The sequence below is a fragment of the Cavia porcellus genome, unplaced genomic scaffold (assembly GCF_034190915.1).
Source record: "Cavia porcellus strain 051 isolate PalLab524CR breed Dunkin Hartley unplaced genomic scaffold, mCavPor4.1 scaffold_16, whole genome shotgun sequence".
NCBI lineage: Eukaryota > Metazoa > Chordata > Mammalia > Rodentia > Caviidae > Cavia > Cavia porcellus.
The window spans coordinates 7,001,999-7,025,791 of NW_026947499.1; the positions used below are offsets into that span (position 1 = coordinate 7,001,999).

Sequence of the window (23,793 nt, forward strand, 5' to 3'; positions counted from 1 at the left end):
AACAAAAAACATGTGATGTTGGGTATTCTAAATGTCCAACCCTTTAGTCTTATTTCATGCATTTTGGATACATGTTTCCACATACTTATTACACCTAAAAATGAGTTAGCGAATATAGTTCTGTTAAGGTTTGGTTTTTTGGACACGATCTCAGTGTATAGTTCAGACTGGCCTTGAGCTCAATGTGTAGCTCAGGTTGTCCAAAAACTCTTGATCGTCCTCTTGCCTCAGCCTCCTGAGTGCGAGGATGCCAGGATTGCTGGTGTTACAGGTTTTTTGGGGCATGAGGAATTGAACGTAAGACCTTAGCTTGCCAGGCAGGCCCTGCCCTGCTGAGGTATATCCCCAGTCCCTTCAGCGGCTGTTACTTTAAAGGGCAGTGTAAAAAAATGTTTTTAGTAGCACAAAAAGGAATGCTGTCTTACATTCAGCGATGTCTTGGGTTGACTAAATGTTCATGTTTTGCTTTCCTGAGTTAAGTTCTCACCATCTCACTAGCCCTAGAACCTTTTAATATTTTTAGTTCTGATTATTTTTAGATCTCTTTTCCAAATATTCAAGAACATAATTTGAATTAGCACCTTGTGTACTTTTAAAAAAAAGAAGGTTTGAAGTCCAAGGAGATGTAACTCAGTGGTAGAGTGCCTAGCATGTGTTGGGCCCCAGGTTAAATCCCAGACTTGGGAAAGAAAACAGTTTTCATGCATCAGTGTTTCCCTTGTTCCATGGGTATGAACCTGTAGGTATCCACGTTCTTCTTGCTGTCTCACACAGAATTCAGTGCCTGCCAGGTGCTGTTCTGACTGTTCTGATCAGTTTTCAGGCCTGTGAACTTGAAGGCTCTACTGTTTAAAGTTTGTAATTGGGTGTTTGATTTCTTCAGTCACTGAACAGAGCCTTTCTTTGTAAGGAATTCTAGAGTGCTTGCTTGAGTTTTTGCTTTTGCCTCCTTTTTGTCTGCACATCATTTGAAGCAGTTTTGAACTGAATATATGTCTGGGAGCTTTAGAAACACTGTTTCAGCCAATGATCTTATCTGGGTCTTGGGTAGGTGAAGAAGTAAGTCGAGAAGCTAAAAAGGCACGGAAAGTTGGTGGTCTCACGGGCAGCAGTTCTGACGACAGCGGGAGCGAGTCCGATGCCTCTGATGCTGAAGAAAGTGACTATGAGAGCTCAAAGAACATGAGCTCTGGGGAAGACGATGACTTCAACCCCTTTAGAGATGAGTCCAGTGAAGACGACGAGGACGGTGAGCGCAGCCTTAGGGGTGGCTGCTGGCCAGAAATGCCCCAGGGTTCTGGCCAGAGCCTGCTGGTTAGAGCCTTTTTCTCTGCAGTACAAAGGACCATGCAGGTTGTAACGTTTGTCGAGTGGTGAGCTCTAGACTGGTCTGTCTGGGTCTTATAAGTCAGATTCTGATCTGCTCATGCAGTGATTTATTTTTGTTAGTCCATGTCTCCTGTGCATGATGACATTCATCATGGGGAATAGCACATGTATATAACACATTGCAGTGTTTTTTATGTCCCCTTCTTCATCCCTCCTTCCTCTCAGCGTGTGGGTGGATATATTGGGCTACTATAGTTGGTAATGATTTATAAGTAAATCAGTTAACAGTACCAAAAAAATTCAATGTTGAGCCTCATACAGTAGTAGACATCTCTAATTCCAGCTGCTTGGGAGTGTGAGGCAGGAGGATCACAAGTTCTAGACCAGGGCTGCGAATTTAGCTCAATTAGCGAATTTAGCTTGTCAGGCAAGCACAAGGTCATGAATTTGATCCCCGGTAACCACCTCCACCAAAAAAAGAAAGAAAATCATAACAATCATAGCCTGACTGACTGAGACCCAGTCTCAAAATAAAATGATAAGTGCTCAGGGTTGTAGCTTAGTGGCAGAGCATTCAGCGGCCCTGTGTATCATCTCTGCTACCACCACACAAAAATCAAGGATTATGTCCTTTGAAGACACATGTTTATTTTAACCAATCCTTGGTACGCATTTTGCCTTATCTTTCAGATCCTTGGTTAATCAGAAAAGATCACAAGAAAAACAAAGATAAAAAAAAGAAGAAAAGTATAGATCCAGATTCTATTCAAAGTGCCTTATTAGCATCAGGTCTTGGATCAAAACGACCTAGTTTTTCATCCACACCAGTGATTACACCTGCTTCTAACAGCGCACCAGGTATCTGTAGAAACTTGCGCTATTTGTGAGATGCGCTTCTGCTTAATACACACTGTGCAGTGACTTGCATGAATGTTCTTTCCCTAGCGAACAGCAACTCCAGCAGTAATAGCAGCCTCATAACGAGTCAGGATGCTGTCGAGAGGGCCCAGCAAATGAAGAAAGACCTACTGGAAAAACTAGAGAAGTTAGCTGAAGACCTTCCTCCTAACACCCTGGACGAACTTATTGATGAGTTGGGAGGCCCTGAGAATGTTGCAGAGGTAAGCCTTACTTGATGAGGCCTGTGTTTCTTCTTGTTAATTTTTTGCCACTTTAAATCCTGTAAAATGAACGGTAGTCAAACCCTGTGGTATGAGTGGTATTTTGGGTGTCATCACAGTCACCTGTCTGGTTTCCTGTGGAAGCTCTGAGAATGGTAATTTCACTGCAGTTACTCCTCTAGTGCTGGTGAAGTCTTGTCCACAGTGTCTTGAGTGTGCTGAGCTGTTGGTCTCAATGGCCCCCCTTGAGGGCCATCTTGTGTGATGGTGGCCACTGTTAGCTCCTCCCAGGGACTGTAATGCAGTGTGTTGTGTCCTTGGGAGCTGGTACTAATGCCAGGATTTCCTCAGTGAAGGAGGTGGTCCGAGTTCCTTGTGCACAGTCAGGCACCAGGATTGTCATGACGCTGTTTGGCTTTTCAGATGACTGGTCGCAAGGGACGTGTTGTGAGCAACGATGACGGAAGTATATCTTATGAGTCAAGGTCAGAACTTGATGTGCCCGTGGAAATATTAAACATTACAGAAAAACAGAGGTTTATGGATGGAGATAAGGTATGTTTTGCTAGGGTGCTTTTTGGGGAGATGGCTTCCATATGTTTAGATTGAGCTTTAGTCAGGCATGCTGGCACAAGCCTATAATCCAAGCTATTCCAGTGGCTGAGTCAGGAGGATCTTGGGTCTGATGTCAGCCCGAACTACATTGTAAGACCCTATCACAAAAACAAGCAACCTCAAAACAAAGTGTGATGTATCTCTTGACATTCACTGTCATATATTACTCAGGAGATTATTTGAAAATTAGGTAACACCCCTTCCAAATAGCAAGCATCTCACCACTTTACCCATGTTTTTCTTTATATTTCATAGAACTTTTCTGCTTCTGCACCGAGAGAATTTAATAGGTCTCACTATTAACATTGGCTTTTAAAATATTCTATCATGGGCCGGGGATGTAGCTCAGTGGCATAAGTGCCTGCCTTGCAAGCATGTGGTCGTGAGTTCAAGCTCCAGTTCCCAAAAAAAATTCTATAAGGCTGGGTGTGGTGGCTCACACCTATAATCCCAGCATTTGGGAAACTGAGGCAGGAGGGTTGCTGCGGTTTAAGGCCAGCCTGGGTTACAAAATGAGTTTAAGGCTAGCCTGAACTGCTACTGTCTGAAAAAGACCCTCTGAAAAATAAATAAAATTTAGTAATAATAATGAAGTTATAAAACTATTATATATTTGAAAGAGTAGGAAGAAGCCAGATGGTAGTTGTATAATCTCAGCACTGTGGAGGCTAAGGCAGGAAGAGGATCATGATTTCTGAACCAGTTGAGTACATAGGAAAATCGTACATCAACAAACAACTGAAAACAAAAATTGACTTAAACAAGCTTGATGTTTCTGTTATGTGCATGTTTGAGTACATAGACTGGGGCCAGCATGGCTCCTTGAAAGCCAGACTTCTCCACCTAATTTTTTTTTTTCCCCCAAGAGAAACAGGCTTTTCTATGTTCCCAAGCTGGTCTCCAATTCCTGGGTACAGGTGATCCTCTGACCCCAGTGTGAGGACAGTGGGCTATAGGGTGGTGCCACTGCTGCCTACTTGCTGATTTAGTTATGGAGGCTCCATCTTTAAGTTGCTTCTGTGTTGCAGGATTGTGTGCTATGGTCAGGGGTGTGGCTCAGAGGCCTCAGTCCTCAGCACTGCAGAAACAAATGCAGCAGGGAGATGAGCTTGTCTGTTCCTTTTAAGGAAGTGTCCTGGACATTGTCCTTCTCAGGCAGACCCTGTGCATCTCCACACTTAGCAGGAAGGGAAGGCTGGGAGCGCTCCTCTTGGTTCCAGGTAGCTGTAGGCCAGCTGCAGCTGGGTCCGGGCACCAGCAAACGCCATGGGAGGACTCTGTGCATAGAGTACTGCTCTGCTTGTTCTCGTGCTGAGGTATTTTCTTTTTTTTTTTTTTTCTTAAATTCGATGTAGAATATTGCTATTATCTCAGAAGCCGCCAGTTCAGGTATTTCATTACAAGCAGATCGCAGAGCTAAAAATCAAAGGCGAAGAGTTCATATGACTCTGGAATTACCCTGGAGTGCAGATAGAGCAATTCAACAATTTGGTAAGTTTGTACACTGAATTTCACTCGGCAAATGGGTGCATATTAGTATCAGAAGTCTTAGAATGTGATGCCTTAGGTTTTGCATTTAACTTTGGGAAAGATTTTAAAATGTATAGTGCTCTATGAATTTCTTTCTTGCCTCCTGGCACTTCACTGAGAACGAGGCTCCTGGGAGCACCTTTGATGACCTGTGCACTTGGGTGCTACTTTTCAATCCTCAGGGCCCCATTGCTGTTCCTGTCTCATCTGTTTCACGTTTCTGTGGCCTGGTGATTTAAAAACAACTGTAGGATCATCAACTGTATCGTCAGCTTTCTTGTTAACCAAAGCTAGGGTAGTGATAGTAATTTATGTCATCTAAGTGGCTCGCAGGAAGTTCTAGTCCTTGTAAGGGCAGTAGTGCTCTGCAGAGGTCTGTCACTCAGATCGGTGTTTCTACTTTGTACTTGTGGGGAGCTGTGGGAAATGTCACATTATCGTTCATTTTAAGTAACTTAATGGTAAGTGTTAGAGATAGGTCTCAGAATATGAACAGTTTGTGATCTCTACCAAAATGTCATTACAGGAAGAACTCATAGATCAAATCAAGTCACTGCTCCCGAGTATGTCTTTCTGATTTCTGAACTGGCAGGAGAGCAGAGATTTGCCTCTATTGTTGCCAAAAGACTTGAGAGCCTGGTAAGGTTTTGAGTCATGTAGATGCTGAGTCAAAGATGACCTGTGCTGGCTGGCTCACAGTAGAGGCTTAACTCCCTTGATTGCAAATGTCGTTTTGCTAGGGGGCGCTTACACATGGCGATAGAAGAGCAACAGAATCTCGGGATCTGAGCAGATTCAACTTTGACAATAAGGTACATTTCAGCTTCAGCTTCTCTGAAAGCTTGGAAACGTGTGTGGTGTGCAATGATGGACAAGGAAGGTTGTTCCAAATGGTTTCAAGCCGGAGACCCCAGGCTGGCATGGAGAGTGCGTGAGTGCATGGCTGCCGGAGCCTCAGAAGTGAAGCCTGATGGGGAAGCGGCAGCTCTGCTTGCCATCGGGGTTAGCCTTGACATGCAGCTGTACCCTGACGCTGAGCTTGCGGAGCACACTGCAGTCAGCATCTTTTTCTTCCTTCCTTCCTTCCAAGAGGAGGAGGAGCATAATAAGCCCTGGGGAGGGGACCGGTGTGAGTTCCCAGAAGTCACGTTACTAATTGAATGCCGTTTGTAGGAGCAAGTAGTCGACAGTGTAAGAAACATACAAAGATAACCGGAACTGCTGTTTTTGAATTTCTAGTCAGTAATAGTTTTTATAGCATTCTGATGGTTTTGTGATTGAAGTGTCTGAATTCTAAGACTGGGTAATTTTTTTTTCAGTATGGAAGAAATGCTTTAGAAATTGTTATGAAATCCATTGTAAATTTGGACTCTCCTATGGTATCACCTCCACCTGACTATCCTGGAGAATTTTTCAAAGGTAACCTAGAGAAGCTGTCATAGCATGAAAAATGATTACTGATATGGGTACGATAAAAATCATTCTAGTGTTTATTGTTTCAGCTGGTTTTTTTGACATAAACTGTAAAATTTAGCAATTTTACTGGGTATGGTGATGCATGACTTGTAATCCCAGCCCTTGGGAGCTTGAGGCAGGAGGATGCTGCATCAAGGGCAGTCTGAACTACATAACAAGACCATGTCTCAGAAAACTATAAAACACAGGGCTGGGGATTTAGCTCAGTGCCATAAGCACCTGGCAAGGGTGAGGTCATAAGTTAGATCCCCAGTGGAAACCAAAAAAGAAAACTACAAAACAAAACAACTTTGAAAAAGTTAAGGTGATTAGAACACAAGTTGGTTTTCTTTTCTTTTCTTTTCTTTTCTTTTTTTTTTTTTTTTTGTCTTTTGTCTTTTTGTGACAGGGTCTTAATATGCAGTTCAAACAGGCTGGCTCTCAACTCACTTGGTAACCCGGGCTAGGCTGGTCTTGAACTCATAGCAGTGCTTCTGCCTCAGCCTCCCAAGGGCTGGAGTTACAGATGTGCACCACCACACCCAACTGTGTTTGGTTTTTATAATGGACAAGTTTGTTAAAACTGGTTTTATGATGTTGAGTGCGGTTTTGTTCATAATATCTAACAGGAAGGTGATTTTGGTACATTAATTAAAACTGCTTTGTCAGTAGCTTTTAAAACTTAATTTTAGTCTTGGATTTGAGATTAGCAGTGTGCTAGGCTAATGTGCTAGAGGCTGCTGGAGCTGGTGGGCTTTGGGCCTAGATTTTGTGTGTGTTTTGTTTCCGTGGCAGTGGGGTAGAGCTCATGCTGTGCCCCTGTTCTACCACTGCACCACTTCCCAGGGGCCCAGGTACTTTGTTACTTTTTATTTTACTTTGAGCCCTGTCTTACTGATTGGCCTAGGCTAGGCTTGAACTTTTGGTGTTCATCTGTACCCTCTAGGAGCTGGATAATGCAGTCATGTCGTACGTCATCCAGCTTAGTTAACGGAGAAAGTACTGAATGTTCTAAGGCATTGATATTGTACTATGTCCCTGGCCCCTTGTAAAATGTGAAGACAGGATCTTGCTAAGTTGCTCAGGTTTGACTGGCAGTCCTCCTATCTCAACCTCTCAGAATGCTGGAATTACAGGGAAGTTTATTTTCCTACAGATGTTCGACAAGGACTGATAGGTGTTGGCCTGATAAATGTAGAAGACCGCTCAGGAATCCTTACTCTTGATAAAGGTAACATTAACTAACTCTCTCTGCACATGGAACTGCTGCTGTATTTGGAAGCCTGTGTGGTTACGTGTGCTTTGCTGAGCTAAGAGGAAGCATCAGGTTGGTTCTTCATCTTTCAGGATTGAGCACCACAGGTAGTTTTAGCTGCGGTGGTTATTCAGAGAGATCACAGGACAGCAGTTCTCAACTTTGGCTGCACATGTGATCACCTGTCAGGCTTTTATAAAACATTGAGTCCAGCGATGACTCTCGAACATGGATAGTTCTCCACGTTTCCCAGGAATTCCAGTCAGGTCAGAGGTCACCGATTCTGCAGCTCCTCCACCCCAAGTTCAACTTTTATGCTGATGACTCTACATCCTCACATGCTAAATTGTGTTCATATGGGGCTGAAGTTAGGCTGAAGATGCACAGAGTCAATTCAGTGAATGTTCTGGAGTATGCTCTGCAGTGCTGATGTTCCTGCACTGCAAACAGCCGGTTATGGCCTTGACAGTGGCAAGAGAATTGGGAGGGAAGGCTGTAGAATGAAAGTAGTTTTGAAGTTAGCCAGGTTGAATTTTTAGAATGTTAATTACCATTTGAGTGCCTGAAATTACATAATTTTGTTGCAGATTATAACAACATAGGAAAGTTCTTAAATAGAATTCTGGGCATGGAAGTACATCAGCAGAACGCATTGTTTCAGTATTTTGCGGACACACTTACTGCGGTGGTTCAGAATGCCAAAAAGAATGGACGCTATGACATGGGGATCCTGGGTAAGTGGGGAAGTGAGATGCTGTCATGTGTGTCTTTGATAGAAGTGTCCTTGTTTCATCATGTGTTGCTTTTTCTTTTTCAAGATCTCGGCTCTGGAGATGAAAAGGTGAGGAAAAGTGACATGAAAAAGTTTCTGACTCCAGGGTATTCAACGTCTGGCCACGTAGAGTTATACACGGTGAGTTTGGCACGTGCTCCTCCCGCCTGAGGGCATTCACATGATAGGCATTCACAGCGAGGAGCGTGACCGTCACATCTCGTGATTTCTTTCGCAGATCAGTGTAGAGAGGGGAATGTCCTGGGAGGAAGCAACCAAGATCTGGGCTGAGCTGACAGGACCAGATGATGGCTTCTACTTGTCGCTGCAAGTACGACTTCCCTTAAGTGTTAATCCTTTAGATCGATAATGGTTTTCACTCTCAGCACTTGGACCTTACCTTCCTTCTGTACCAGAATGTCCAGTTGTGTTTGGTTTTCACTATTGTGATAATTTTTTCTTAGGATTGTGTGACCTTGTACATGCATTTCCACTTAAGCTATTTTGAGAGATATTAAAGAGTCCTTTTCAATGTTTTGTTTTCATTTTTGAGACAGGGCTTCATTATGCAATTCAGGCTAGCCTTGAGTTCACTTTGTAACCCTGCTTGCCCTCAAACTCAAAGCAGTCTTCCTGCCTCAGCCTCCCAAGTGTGGGGATTACAGGCCTGTGCCACCATATCTGGCTGTGATTTTGTGTGTTTTTGTTGTTGTGGTGGTGGTTTTTTTTTTGTTGTTGTTGTTGTTTTGTTTTGGGGTTTGTTTTTGTTTTTGTTTTTGTTTTTGTTTTGGTCTTTTTTTGGTCTTTTATTTTTATCGGTACCGGGGATTGAACTCACGACTGCCTGCTTGCAAGGCAGGTGCTTATGCCACTGAGCTAAATCCCCAGTCCCTGTGATTTTGTTTTTTAAGTCAGGGTTTTTCTATGTAGTTTCAGCTGGAGTTGAGCTCACTAGCTAGCTGGGGCTGGCCTTACTTGTGGTGATCTTCCTGCCTCTGCTTCCTGAGTGGTGTGATTACAGGCACGCATACCCCTGATCCGGCTTCAGTTATTAGTACAACTATTTTTGGTTGTGATTTGTTTGTGGACAGGCCCAAGGGGAAATGTGTGTGTATGTTTGTACATATAAACAATACATGTAAAAACATGTCCATAAGGGGCTGGGGAGTTAGCTCAGCAGCATAAGCGCCTGCCTTATGAGCAGGCAGTTGTGAGTTCAATCCCCAGTACCGATACAAAGGAAAAAGACAAAAAAAAAAAAAACAAAAAAATGTCTATATATGAACTCACAGAATTTTGAGTTCATGTTTACTTACCCTATTCATATTAAATACTATAGAATTTTTACTCTTCTCGGTAAGATTCTTGTTCTCCAAGCTGTAAGTAGCCTGTTTTTACATATATTTTATTCTAAAAGGTGGTTTTGGGTTTGTGTTGTTGGAACATATAGCAGTTATAAGGTGCTGGCAGCCCTTGTTTTGTCATAGTTTGCGGGGCAGTGCTCACCCCGCCTAACCTTCACCTGTTTCTCCATCCTTGTGTCAATTTTATAGTGGACTCTGCTACATGGGCTTATGGGGGCGCTGCCTGAGTCCTGCCTGCTGATGAGTCGGTGCTTCTTTGTTTTTTTTTTTTTTTTTCCTTTTTGTCTTTTTCCTTTTTATTGGTACCGGGGATTGAACTCACGACTGCCTGCTTCCAAGGCAGGCGCTTATGCCGCTGAGCTAAACCTCCAGCCCCCGAGTCGGTGCTTCTTACATGCCAGTTGCTGTGGATCAGGGTTCCTGAGCGTGTAATAGGCTGTTTCAAAACATTATTTCAGATCATTTTTTATTTACAAAACGTTCTTTTTGTTTTGTCTCACTTGGGGTGAAACTTAAGGGCTTTTAATGTTAGGCAAGCTGTCTATATCCCCAAGCTTTTTTCAAAATTTTGCGACAGATTCTTGCTTATGTTGCCTATGCTGACTCCCTAAATATGAAATCCTCCTGTGTCAGCCTCCTGAGTAGCTGGGACTGCAGGTGATCACCTTCAGTTATTTAGGAATATAGTTCCCTGAGTGTGATTGTACACAGCCAGAATCCTAGCCCCTCTGGAGGCTGAAGTAGGATGGTGGCCAAGCTTGTGGCCAGCGTGGACAGCTCGGTGAGAGTCGGGCTCAGATTCAGGACTGGTGATGTAGCGCAGGACAGCATTTGTCTGGCACTGGTTTGATCTTGTCTTGGAAGAGAGAGAAAGAGGTAACAGTTCTCTGAGATGCGTCACATTCACAGTGCTGCAGATGTCACCACTTCCTGTTTTTAAAACTGTCACCTCAAACTTCTGTAAAGGGCAAGGTAAGTAGTAAATTAGTGTTTCACGTTTTGTAGACTGTTCGCCTTTGGGCTGTTTTTCTCCCTTTCTTCCTTAGTGGATCATGGTGTCCGTCCATGTCTCTCCCCCTCCCCCTCCTTTTAACCCTCTTCCTTTTTTAAACGTTTTTGTTCATTTGGTTTGACTTGGTTTTTTGAGACAGGGTCTGTTGTGTGATCACCCTGATTTAGCTGGCCATAAACTCATTAACATAATAACCCTGGCCGGCCTTGAATTTGCCAACTTGCAGCAGTCCGTTTGCCTCAGCCTCCTGAGTGCTGGGACTTAGGTGTGTGCCGCCACACCTGGCTTTAAATTATGCTTAAACTTTTTTTTTTTTTTTTTTCGTCTTTTTTGTTTTTATCGGTACAGGGATCGAACTCATGACTGCCTGCTTGCAAAGCAGGCGCTTATGCCACTGAGCTAAATCCCCAGCCCCAAATTATGCTTAAACTTAAGAGCTTCAGAGGAGGTTTGTTTCACAGGCCTAATTCACTACTGGTCCCTGATCTGAAGCCTTCAAATCATCTAATTCCTAGTTGGATTGTAGTTGAATTTTTCTTTCTTGTCTCGTCATCTTCCTCCTTTTCCTCTAGTTCACCTGTTTTATTCAGCTATTCTCGTAGATGCTGTTTTGATTGTCATGTTGGATTTGGTAGTTACTAGTCTGAAACCATTGTCAGAATGCAACCATTGGTGTCTTACGATCACAGTCCTGCTTTCCTGCTTCTCTTGAATAGAAGGCTGTGGCCACACTGGGCTGTTGTTTCCCTGCATGGCAACAATGGGTAGGGGCAGGAGCAGTGGCTGAAGGGGACACCCTTCCAGGAGTGACTAAAAGTACACTTTTTCAATTCACATTTGGTTTGATGACTTAATAATGGCTCTTATTATTTGAGCAAGTAAAAAAACGAAAGGATCTTTAATACTCATGAAGAAAAAATTTAAATGTACTTCTATCATCCTAAACGTTATTCTTACTGAACCTAGGATCTCACACACGTACTTTACCTCTGAGCCACACACCTCTGCCTTCTTAAATTTTGAGGCAGAATTTTCTTGAGTTGCCCAGATGTACTTGGAACTTGCAATCCTTTTGCCTCAGATAGCTGTGATTATAACAATTGACCACAGCACACCACAGTTATCTTAAAGTTAATGGCCAGGCATGGTAGTATGTGTCTGAAACTGAGGCAGAAGGGTCATAAATTCAAGGCCAGCCCAGGTAGCTTAGTGAGACCCGAGCCAGAATAAAAAATTTTAAAAAGGCTGAGAATGTAGCTTAGTGTAAAGGCCCTGGCTTTAATCTCTAGTTCCACTGAAAGAAAAAATAAAAGTAAATAGCTCAGTACACAGTACACTGTTTTTATAGGAGAGGTGAGGACACACCAGTACAGCAGTACCCAGGTTTATAAATGCTTTGGTTTGCAAACTGATTCACAAACAGAGATGGCTACCAGAATTTTGTGTTCATTTACAAACTATACTGGCTGACAAATACAGCTGAGGCTGTATTTCCCACACAAACAGTGGCCATCTTTTCCAAAGTCATAGAACAAGATTGTGAATCAAGTCCTTCCAGTTACGTACTAGAGGCCAGGTACACTGGTGGTTTGTGTACATGTGTATATGTGTTTGAGAAAGGATCTCACTGTGTAGTTCAGGCTGGCCTTGAACTTACTTTGGAAACCCAGGCTGGCCTCAAAACTCAGGCAGTCCTTCTGCCTCAGTCTCCCAAGTGCTGGGATTACAGATGTGTGTCACCATGCCTGCCAGCTGTCCTGGTTTGCATCTGTAATCCCACTGGGCAACATAGCAAGATCCCATCTCGCAAAAAAAAAAAAAAAAAGCAAGCTGGGCATGGCAGTACGTACCTGTCATCCTGGCAGTGTTAAGAGGCTGAAGCAGGAGTGTAACAAGTTCAGGCCCAACCTGGACAGCCTCTAGAGAACCTGCCTCAAAATGTAAATTGATTACAGTTTCATAAAATAATATTTGAGACAGAGTGGGACCTGTAGCTAGCTCAGTGGGGAGAGCTCTGGGCTCAGTCCCCAGCACTCAGGGGCGGATATCTACATAGACACACCTGAGTGTCATGTCTCCTCTCAGGCTTCCACTGCTGCACACCCATTTTTAGGTGATTGGTTCAGTGTTTTGGTCTTATGCTGTCTGGGCTTTATTCTTTTCATTTTATCCTTACAATGACACAAAGGTAAGACCGTAGGACAGGCAGAAGGAGAGGTCCAGGGCTACCTGGGCATCTCAGAAAGGGTTAAATTTTATTGTTATTTGAAGGAGAATAACTTTCTTTTAAAAAGATTTATTTTTTTGTACTGGGGATTGATCTCATGACCTTGCACTACCCAGGCAGTTACTGAGCTATATCCCTGGCCCTAAACTTTTGATTTTTCTGCCTATTTGAGGCTGCCTAACTGTGATTCCATGTACAGTGTACAGAAGGTAAAAATTTTGTAAAGAATACTGTGACCCAGAGCCAGGTATGGTGGCACATGCCTGTAATCCTAGCACTTGGGAGGCTGAGGCAAAGAATCGCCATGAGTTTGAGACCAGCCTTAGCTGCATAGTAAGTGTACGGCCAGCATGAGCTGCATAGCAAGATTGTGTCTCAAAACAACTTCAAAGAAGAACACTGTGACCCTCAGTCTGTATCATTAACTAGGATTAAACAGCTGCCTTCTGGGTGGGGACCTCAGTACAGCGCAGCAGCAGTGGCGGTCCTCCTTCCTGTGTTGAAGTTACGTATTTAAGCACTTACTAATCTGATGTTACAGTTATGTAATAGCTACATTTGCTGACCTGTGCTACACAGACATGTTTTAAAGTATGCACTGTCAATTCATTATGTTTTGCTAATTTTTTTCTCTGCAGATAAGAAACAACAAGAAAACTGCCATCTTAGTTAAGGAAGTAAACCCTAAAAAGAAACTCTTCTTAGTTTATCGACCAAATACCGGGAAGCAGCTCAAATTAGAAATTTATGCTGATCTCAAAAAGAAATATAAGAAGGTATATTTGTTTGTTTGTTTATTTATTTTTGAGACAGAGTTTCGCTGTAGAATTCAAGCTGGCCTTGAACTCATTGTATAGCTCAGGCTGGCCTTAAACTCAGTGATCTTCTTACCTCAGTCTCCCAGGTGCTAGGATTGCAGACCTGTGCCATCATGCCCAGCCAAGAAAGAATAGTCTTAACTGTGTATTACACTGCTTATAAATACTTGTCTTACCATATTGAAACAGCCTGGAACAATAATGTATACCTGTCCTGTCAGCTGCTTGGGAGGCTGAGGCAGTTTGAGCCCATCTTAGTCAACTTAATGAGACAGTGTCTCAAGAAGAGGACTGAAGCTGTAGCTTAGTGGTGGAACCCTTGATTGGTTCAGTCACCAGTGCAGCCAGAATGCGTGTGTGTGTGTGTGTGGAGGAACTATGATACATGCTAAAATAAATTTTTAAAAATCATTATAATAAAAGTTGCCATTATTCCTCTCCTAATACCTTCACTTCGAATACACTTATCCTGTTGTTTTGACAATGTGTCTATTATCAAAAATTTTTATTAAATTCAGACATTCAATGTATTTTGTGATTGCTCCTTGTATATAGAAATCGTGTCAAGGATCGTTGTAGTTAGATATAAAATAATTGTGTCAATCTTATTTGGCTACTGTTTAAAAGATAATTTTCAGAACAATACCAGGCTTTATTCTAATATCCTAGTCTTATGTGAGACACTGAAATTCCTTCCCACTTTGGTGTTTTATTGTGTACATGATACAATGTTTGTATCTTTCAGTCACTTCTAGAAAATAGTAAGCAGTTTTCCAAATATTATCTGTAGTTTTTATTCTTAATGGTTCCTTACTTTTCCTAGCTATTCTCATTTGCAAACAGTTACAGTTCACCACGCCATTTGAAGAACTTGGTACATCGGAGGAAAGAGCAGAACTTTTTGAATGGCATTTAAATAGAGCTGGGTGCAAGAATTGGGTTTTGAGTAGGGATGATTTGAAGTTGGCTGTCTCTAGACTTGCTTATTTAAAGTGGTATTGTTTCAATGAAATTTTGTTTTTATTTCCACAGGTAGTCTCGGACGATGCCCTTGTGCATTGGTTAGACCAGTATAATTCATCTGCAGATACTTGTACTCATGCTTATTGGTTAGTATTCCCATGCTTCTCACCGTTTTCCAGAATGCAGTCTGGATGTGAGTGCTCTTTCCCTCTTTACTGATAGGCCCTCGCGAGGGAGTAAGCCAACTGGCTGCCATCCCTGCGCTTCCTTGTGGTAGCAGGGCTCGGCCTGCTCCGTGGAGCAGTGCTGCTCAGGCCCCACTGCTCTTGGCTGATACTTTTGGTGCTTTGTCCCTTAGTTGGCCTTCTTGGTGCTAGGAGTTGCTTTTCCTGTCTCGTCCTCTTCTCATTTTCTTTGTTGCATCCTTTCTTTCTGGCTTTTTAAGTCTTACTGTCCCAAATTTTTGGGACTTCTAAGACACTAGGAGCCTGAATGGCTGCGCAGCACAAGAAAACTCATTCTGCCCTGTTGAGATGCTGCTGTGACCCCAGCTCAGCCCTCAGGAACTTGTGCAGACTGTTGGGATGCTCTGCAGAGTTTAACTCATCAGATAGTTCATGCTCTGGCATTGTCTGGGCCACTGTGTAAAAAAGGACAATGAATTTTAGCTCAGTTTGTTGAATCAGAGATTACATTTTCTTTGATGTGAATAATACTTTGTTTTCATTTTGGATGCAGATTAGTGCTATTGAAAACTGAAATTTACAGCTCGACATGGTGGTACATGCCTATAATCCTAGCACTCACGAGGCTGAGGCAGGAGGGTCACTGTGAGTTGAATGCCAGGCTGGACTACATAGTTCAAGGCTAGCCTGAACTACACAGTGAGATAGACAAAAAAGTTTAAAATTGAGAAGTCTAGCTCGGTATGGTGGTGCACACTTATAATCCCAGCCGTTGGGAGGCCAAGGCACGAGGCTTGCTTGAGTTCGAGGCCAGTCTGGGCTTTATGTTCAAGGTCTCCCTGAACTGCATAGTGAGACCTGCCTCAAAAAGACAAAAGATAAAAATGTAAAAGTTTTCAAGATAAAGCATTTCAAAAGTTAAAGTCTGAACATCCTCTGAGACACTTTGTGTCAAAGCATGAAGCATGCTCCTATGTATGCAGTGAACACTGCCTATGTTCCTCTTGAATCAGTGCTGCCCAGAAAGAGATCTCCATTGGTGGATAATAATTGAGGCCACAAAATAGTAGTTCTGGGTTTTTTTTAATCAGCTCTTTTTAATTCCACCTGAGGTTTTTCTCTCTCTCTTTTTTTTGGTCCGTGAAGTCTTTCCCACGCACCTGATTTAGAACAGAATGATCAGTGGCTTAATCATATAGGAGTAACTGACAGGTTGATTTAAGAGGCTGGCATTGCTAGAGTAAAATCATGAATGCCAAAGTGGCTAGATTTTCCATTTGAAATTTGTATAAACTGGAAAACTTTTATGGAGGTATAGGTGTGTGTGTGCGTGTAAACACGAGGGTATTTTGCTCCTGTTCCTCCTAGGCGTGGCAACTGCAAAAAAGCAAGCTTGGGATTAGTCTGTGAAATAGGTCTTCGCTGTCGCACATACTACGTCTTATGTGGCTCAGTCCTGAGTGTTTGGACAAAAGTGGAGGGTGTCCTTGCATCTGTCAGTGGCACGAATGTGAAAATGCAGATAGTTCGGCTAAGGACAGAAGATGGACAGCGGATTGTAGGTGAGTCTCATTTTTGTTCTGTTTAATTTATGGGAGAAAGTCAAATCCAGCCCTTGTCCCTTAGTTCCCTTCCCCAGGCATTTCACATCCATGCCGGCAGTGGTGTGCACAGCTCGCTCTTCATGTCCTAAAAGGCAGTGGAGTGTTGGTATCTGGCTGCAGTGACCAAGGGTTGACCCTGAGGTGCTGTGCTCATGTCCTATGGGCTCTGCACTGAGCCAGCTCCAGGGCATGGAGTGCAGAAGTTGCCCTGAGTCTCCTGGAGAACAGCATGTCCACCAGTCATGGTCCTGCAGTGTCCTGCCAAGTGGTACAGCCTGGGGCCAGAGTCTATCCAGGACTGGGCTTTTGTGTTTTTTTTTTTTTTTTTTTTGGTCTTTTTCCTTTTTATCGGTACTGGGATGTTCTTTATTTTTAACTCAAAATATTTTTAATTGTGGTAAGTTTTTATTTGAATTAGAGCCACATCTTTTGAAAAAACCAAAGACATTTCATGCCAGAGTCTGGCACTTTATAGAAAGCTGCCCTGGAGTACTGTCTTTGCATCCCTCCATGTAGAGCGGACACTCCGGTGGCTGGGGCTGTGTGTCCCGGCTCATGCCTCAGCTCCATGCCCACTGCCAGGTTCCCCACTGGTGCGAGGCCTTGAGTTGGCAGCTCCCATGCTGGAGTCACTTGGTGCCTGGCCGGCCGGAAGGTGACACCTGCACTCATGGAACTGGAGAAGGTGGTGGGTGGAAAAGAGCTGCGCTTGACCCCTCCCTTCATTGAGAAGATGGTGTCACTCAAGTCCCATACATGTGCATGGGGCTTGGGGGAAACACAGCTGAGGAGCCAGGTTGCATCTTAATGCACTGTTGCAGTTTCTTAGCACTCATTAAATTGATGCGTGAAATTCTTGTTTGTTAAAATTACTCCTTGTTTGGAAAGGTGCAGAATGGTTTCTACTGAATGCAGCTTTGTAAGTTCTTGTTGCTAATTACAGGCTTGATCATTCCGGCAAATTGTGTGTCTCCTCTCGTAAATCTCCTGTCAACTTCAGACCAGTCTCAGCAGCTTGCAGTCCAGCAGAAACAGCTGTGGCAGCAGCATCATCCACAGAGCATCGCCAACCTGAGCAACGCGTGAAGGACAGACAGGCTGCAGCACGGTGCGTCTGCGGTGCTGTGGGGCAGACCATTCGCATAAAATCAGGGACAGTTTCCAAAGAATTATATATTTTTTTCGGTTGTGCTCTCTAGGTAATTTTTTTTTGGGAATAAGGACAAACCTGGAATAGGTAGCAAAACTGAAAATCAGCAGTGCCGATGGTAGTACATGTGTCTTTCCTTTTGCCTCCCCTGGGGCTTCCTGTATGCTTCTATTTGGGTAAGCAGAGGGGTACACGCATGTGCGTGCACATCGGTCTGTTAGTGCGTTTGCTAAAAACAACAAACCGCAGTCGGTTTAAGATGCGTGGAACTTCCCAAACTGGCTTTATTCTCTGTTACACAGTGCTCAGGGTTAATGCAGTACATTCATGGCATTGCTGGGGCAGCTGTCCCCAGGTGCATGTGTGTTGAGTAATATAGAAAATATGTATTGATTTCTTTTTCCAACTTAAAAACAATAGGTTTACTAAAGCATGAAATGAAAGGCTGCATATCATGCATTCAGGTTTTTTTGTAGTTTTTGTTCTGACAGTGCATGTCTTTGAAAGCATGCGTAAACAAGATTAACACAAAAGTCAAGTGTTGGAGAGAGGATTTGTAGATGTACAGCATTGGTTATTGCATTTTTATAGTGTTTATACCTGGGTGTTGCTTCCAGCCCTGCAGACTCTTCTCCCTCTTTCCCCGCCCCAGGTTTCTGTCAATGTAATGAGTACATACTTCTTGTAATAAAGCTCTTCAAAGTTAATTTTAATGTATTAATAGTATTCCTAACGTGTGCTGCAAAAATGGCTGTAAGCCTGTTTTTCTTAAAAGTTACATTTTCCTTAACTTAAAGATAGTTTTAGAAGTACAGTTGGCTTCTGTCTTGCAGACATTCTTGTTTTACTTCATTTCGTTATCTGAAGTTTTTGTCACTCAAAAACAGAAAACCGTACTTGAGTTGTAAACTAGAAATGAGGAAACACTTGAGGCTTCTGCTGTATGTTTTTTGTTGTTATTGTTACCCAGTAACTTGAATATTGTTTCATGTGTTGTAAGACATTGTAGAGTTTATCTCAAGCTGTTAAAAATGGTAATGTACAAATGTGAATAGACACTTATCTATAACATGGGTAAGTTTTGTTTCGCCTATAATAGATGTTTATAAAAACAAGTGAGGGACAGTTGGTCTTTTTTCTTTCTTTTCTTTTTTGTTTTTTGTTTTTTTTGCTTGCACAGGTTGCACTATAAAAATTGAGATTGTATAAACCTGGTCAAAAACTGCAAGGTACCAAAATCTTGTAGATGTTAAATAAAAAGTTATCACCCTAACGAAGTGGACTCATGCTTAGGCCCTCCCTGGGGACAGTAGTTGGAGTCCGGAGGGGATTCTGCAGGACTTGATTGGCCTCAGTTCCAGGGAGTGCTAACGCCTGGCTGCAGACCTGCTCCCAGATTCTAAATTCCGAGGCAGCGTTGATGAAGGGAACATAAGCTTCAGAACGTTTTTCAGATCCAGTTGTTCCCTTGTAACTTGTTAAACTTCTCAAAGAATTGGGGGGAAGGTGTATTAAGGGATAGAAACCTGATCAAAATTTAGATCTTTCATCCTCTTATGTTTCTTTAACCCTGACTTTATTTATGGTTGTTTTCTTTGGATGTATTTATTCTTCGTGCCTAAAGAACAAACTGAGAATAATCTCTGTTCGTGGGTGTACTTTGCCCCATGGATGCAGCTTTTATCCTCAGTCTGGTCCATGCATCTCAGGCAGTGACTCTCAGGAGGTCCACCAGTGTCCCCAGACAGGACCTCTAACCAGTGACAGCTGCAGCTAGAGCCTCCCAGCTTTTGCTTCTGTTTGTAAACTGCTGATCCTGCTGGTGGCTTTTGTTAAGGTGAATCTGAATCAGGCAAGAGAGGCCTAAAAAGCTGGCCACCAGTGAGCCCCAGCTGAGGACAGGACAGAGGCTCCTCCGTCTCCCACTCCCCGTCCCGTGCATGAGGGTCTTCATTAGCAGGTTCCAGCTTCCCCCAGCCTAGACCAAGCTATAACACTTGCCTGCGGTGTGAAAGGCCAGAGTGTGTTGTGGTCTTTGTAGAAATGAGGCCCCTGACAGCCCTTCCAAGGCAGGCTTTTTGGAAAGGTGAGCAGTGTGGAGGATGGAATGGGTACCACACACCCGAACCCATTGTGCCACATGTGTGGTGCCACGGCCAGTGCTTGTCCTGAGGAGTGAGTATCGGGTGTCTACACTGTGCCCATACGAAAGCACATCTGGGATACACCGAGGAAGCCTCAGAGTTCAGGGGCCACTTTGTTGCAAGCCCAGGTCTTAGCAACAGCTGGCTTGTGCAGAACAGGGCTGGCCTCTGCAGGATCTTCATGCCACCTCTCCACCCAGAGGCCTTATTTAGCCTACGGGGAGTCCCCGTGGCCTCTGCAGTAATGCCTTTCCTCCTGCGTTAGCAATATGGCTCTGAGCGTGCATGTTTGATTGTAAATCGTGTCCGTGTGTTCAGGGTTTACGGTGCCAGTTGGGCTGCACACCATTCATGGGTGCTCAGACTTCCCACCATTGGGGCGGCAGCATCCCCTTGGCTACAGCCTTCCTGCCCAGGGTCTGCGGCAGGGGCTGGGTGGTGGGAGTCTGTGAAAGCACTGAGGATGTCTTCCTTTAAATACAATTTGATGAGAAGTAGGTAGGTTAGGCTGTTTTCTCTTTTGGCTACTAAATTGTGCTAAACTCTTCAGTATCTTCTCTTTTCCTGTATGTGAATTAGCAAGAATCTGCATCCAAAGCCCTGTAGTAGGCTGTATTTGTGTGTGTGTGTGTATTTTATATTTATTCTCAGTTAATTAGTGCTTCACAAACCATTTTGAGTTACAACAAAAAATCTTAGTTTGCTCTGTCCATAGAGGCAACAATTAAAAGTTCCCAAACTCCTTGGGAATATGTTTTAGAGTCATAATTTTTGGCCTTAGCCCATGGAGCATTCATTTGTCAGTCACCATCTGATGCTGTTTGAACAAGAGAGGGGTCCCCAGGCCAGGCGTCTTGTGTAACCAGAGCCTCCTCCACTCTTTCCACTTTGCAGTTTAGCGTAAGACAAAAAGCAGGAGCTGAGCAGTTATTGCTGTGTCTCATTTTAGGAAAGCAGGAGCAGAAATCCTCTCTCGGTCCTCTTCTTGGTAAGTCATTAAAAGGCAGGGTTTTACCCAGTTACTCCCCCATTTAAAACGTCCCTGCGTGGTACTGGGTAGTTCTAAGGCAGGTGCCAGGAAGAGCCACCGTGAGGCTGGGATCCGGACTATGGACGGTCAGCTCAGGCGTCCTCCTGCTGCACTGTTGACTGTTCCCCCTCGTGCCTGTGGTCTCCCGGGGTCACGCCACACCTGTGCACTCAGATGTAGCTTGCATTCGGCATCAGGGCCGCAGCTGAGAGCACAAACCATCCGTAGAAAACCTCACGTCAGGCCAGTAGTCTAACAGAAGTGTAGCGTGTCCTCAGTGACAAACCACACGTAGATACCTGCAGCTCAAACTAGCTAGCGATTTCTTTTCTGAGTATGTTGATGAAATCCGGAGCCCACTTTCTAATTGTGTGCTGTACCTATGATATGTACATTAATATGTATATAGAGAAATGGAAGCTCTTTTGAATTCTGAATGTAAATATTTCTTGTAAATTGGGGCCCCATCCACTTGTTTCGCCCCCTCCTTCACTTCTATTTATTCTTTCCTGGACTTCCCGAATGGGGCACTTTAGCCCTTCTCTTCCTTGCTTGGGAAAATGGGGAGACTTAGCTGACTTGCTTCTGACCTCTGAGTGCGCATCCCTGTGCATAGTTCCTGTCGCAGCACCCTTGCCTGCGCTTTGTGTTTTTATCACAGTCAGTCCCGCCTGTGGGGGACTGCACTGGAGTGCCCTGTCGCTCTGTCTGGAGATGACCGGGTCATGCTCCTGTGTTCTCTGGAAGCCACATGAGTCTGATGTGTTGTTTTCTCACTCTCTCACTGTCTCTCTCTCTCTCTCTTTTCTTTGCTTCTCAAAATTTCTTGAAGCTCCTGTAACTTCTTCAGTGCATTTGGGATCAAACCTGGCTCTTCAGGGAATGTGACAGCTCCTACCCTTGCAGTTTTTCAGGCCTGCACGAAATCTCAGTTTGGACTTTTCACCTAACAGGGACATTTTGCAGATTAGAGACTTTGAATCACTGTTCACGGCCTGCTGCTGCAAATCCCTCCAGTAATTAAGGCGTCGAGCCTGTACTTTAACCCACATGGCACAGTCACAGATGTATTTTGCAACAAGTGCAGGTCATCGACCTGCTTTGGCTGTAGCTGGTTAAGGATATTTGCAGTAAGCAGAGACGAGCCTGGTAGGTGACACACAGGTGACATTGGAGAACACATAATGCTGTGGGCCTGTGCTGTGGGTCACTCTCTGGAGGGTCCAGGGAAGGTAGTGCTACAGGCAGCCTCCTGCCTTGCTGCAGACCTGGTCTTGGAAGAAGTGGCTGGGAGTGGGGGCCCCTGGTTAGCAGCAGGAGGCAGACAGTGGGGTGTCGTGTGCAGACTTGGCACCTTTAAGAAAAGGCTTCTCTGTCATCCTTCAGAATGACCTGAGAGCATTTCTTGGGCTTTAAATTCATAAATAGTTCCATTCATTACCACTGGACCTAGGAGGCTCGTGAAGCATTCCTGGTCACCTGCCTTTGGGTGGGCTCATAGCTCCATGTACAGTGAGTCGGGCAGGCCCAGCTTTCTGACTGGTGCCCGCACAGTGGTTGATCTACCTGTGGCATTTGCAGCAGCAGTGGCAGGGCCAGTGATACTGAGATGTCCCATGAGTGCAGTCCAGCAAGGGAATAAGCCTGGACAAGTGGGTTCTTTCTGGTTCTGGCAGCTTGGGGCTGAAGGACAGCCTGCAGGTCCCTCGGGGGGAGTAGCCCTCAAACCACACCCCACTCTGGTGCCCGTTGGGGCCTGAGTGACAAGGCCAGTGTGCGCCAGGGTCTTGCAGGATGTAGTGATGCCTGGCACTGAAGAGGTTAAAGGGGCCTGTGCCTCCCCTGCCTTGGCTCCCTGGGACGAGGGATTCTCAGTGTAGCACATTGCAGTCACCACAACTGGGAAGGATCACCCTGTTGGGGGGGGTTCCTGTTCATGGTTTATACTAAATTTCAAACTACTGATACTGTTTTCCACAACCACTTGTGTCTACCATCAGCCATGAGCGGTGGGAAGAGGTACGCTGTATCTCTGCAATAAAACTTCTGCCAGGTTCTACCTCCTTGGGCAAAGGCGATTTTCTCCATAGGCGTAGACCTTCCTTCCTGACTGACGCGACACTATGCGGCTCCAGATGGCGTCCGCCGGCACCCAAAGACCACCCAAGGCGGAGTGGCTCGGACTCTCGGGACGTCCCTTGTGTTCCCTGCTCTTCAGCCTCCCCCTGCGCCGCTGTCGGGGGCGTCCTCCGCGTCCTCTGCCGCACTGCTGCCTTCCTGGCTGGCCCCGATCATCACGAGCGTCCGGAGCGGGTGCCCTCGCCCTGCCGACACAAACTTTCCTGAGACTGATCTCATGCAATAAAAGCGTGTGGACTGCGCCCCACAAAGAGAATCCATCACCATGAAGTGTAACAAAGTCTGTATTTAGGTTTTTATTGTGATTTTCGTTTTGTTTTTGGGGTCTTTCTGGCTTTGTTTTTGTAAAATTCTTAAATAAAATTAAAGAAATAAAGCCAACTGCTCTCCTGCATGTTTTTGTTTGTTTGTTTTTATTTTTTTTAATCGTCCTGCATGTTTTTTGGTGCCCTGCTGGTCTGTGCGAGGGCCCGCGCCTCTCCCAAGCTTGCGTGGTTTCTGCTGCCCTGTGACTGCGTCCATAGTGGCAGCCCTCGTGCCCGCCTCAGTCCATGCTCCCCACCGCAGCAGGGCTGGGCCTGGTTCCCAGCCAGTGTCCTACCTGAGTCCGAAGGGAAACAGGGAAACAGCCTGCAGCAATCCCAGCAGTCCCTGAGCCTGGCCTGCATCTGGCCCTGGAGTGTCTGCCTGCGGCCCTGGCCCTGGTTTACAGAGGGACCCTCAGCTCCGTGCCCTGAAAGCCCTTTAAGTTTCCAGGTTCAGTGGAGTCAGTGCCTACCCTGTGTCTGGCCTGGGCCCCAGATGGACCTGTAGGGCTCACTCAGGGCAGGTGGCCTTGGGACCAGGCGTGAGGGAGGCAGGCGAGCAGGTGAGATGCTAGTGGTGTCGGGTGCAGTGGTGCACACCTCTAGTCCCAGTCCTCTGGGAGGCTGAGGCAGGAGGGTCAAACTGAGATCACTGTGGGCAGACTGAAAAGGAGTGGGACTGACAGAGGTCAGCGTGAGAGCCCTAGCTGGGGACAAAGTTCAGTATCTCAGGGATCGGGAGGAAAACGAGAGCCTGGCAAGAGGCTCTTTCAGG

General features: G+C 44.8%; 1 protein-coding gene across 12 annotated transcripts in view; it reads left to right on the forward strand.

Moving 5' to 3' along the window:
- Sbno1 (strawberry notch homolog 1) overlaps positions 1 to 23,107 on the forward strand; it is a 61,514-nt gene extending 38,407 nt beyond the window's left edge. For 8 of the 12 annotated variants that reach the window (XM_003462908.5, XM_013144741.3, XM_063225518.1 and 5 more), the window contains 16 exons: positions 1,052 to 1,249; positions 2,020 to 2,187; positions 2,275 to 2,450; positions 2,874 to 3,005; positions 4,421 to 4,556; positions 5,122 to 5,234; positions 5,336 to 5,407; positions 5,915 to 6,014; positions 7,207 to 7,281; positions 7,893 to 8,039; positions 8,124 to 8,218; positions 8,316 to 8,408; positions 13,319 to 13,456; positions 14,531 to 14,607; positions 16,015 to 16,208; positions 17,194 to 23,107. In XM_003462908.5, coding sequence (XP_003462956.1) covers positions 1,052 to 1,249; positions 2,020 to 2,187; positions 2,275 to 2,450; positions 2,874 to 3,005; positions 4,421 to 4,556; positions 5,122 to 5,234; positions 5,336 to 5,407; positions 5,915 to 6,014; positions 7,207 to 7,281; positions 7,893 to 8,039; positions 8,124 to 8,218; positions 8,316 to 8,408; positions 13,319 to 13,456; positions 14,531 to 14,607; positions 16,015 to 16,208; positions 17,194 to 17,336 — 2,057 coding nt within the window. In that variant the 3' untranslated portion in view covers positions 17,337 to 23,107. The remainder of the gene's footprint in view (positions 1 to 1,051; positions 1,250 to 2,019; positions 2,188 to 2,274; positions 2,451 to 2,873; positions 3,006 to 4,420; positions 4,557 to 5,121; positions 5,235 to 5,335; positions 5,408 to 5,914; positions 6,015 to 7,206; positions 7,282 to 7,892; positions 8,040 to 8,123; positions 8,219 to 8,315; positions 8,409 to 13,318; positions 13,457 to 14,530; positions 14,608 to 16,014; positions 16,209 to 17,193) is intronic. The other 4 variants (XR_010039606.1, XR_010039605.1, XM_063225511.1 and 1 more) reach the window with 4 other exon arrangements.
- The last annotated feature ends 686 nt before the right edge of the window (positions 23,108 to 23,793 follow it).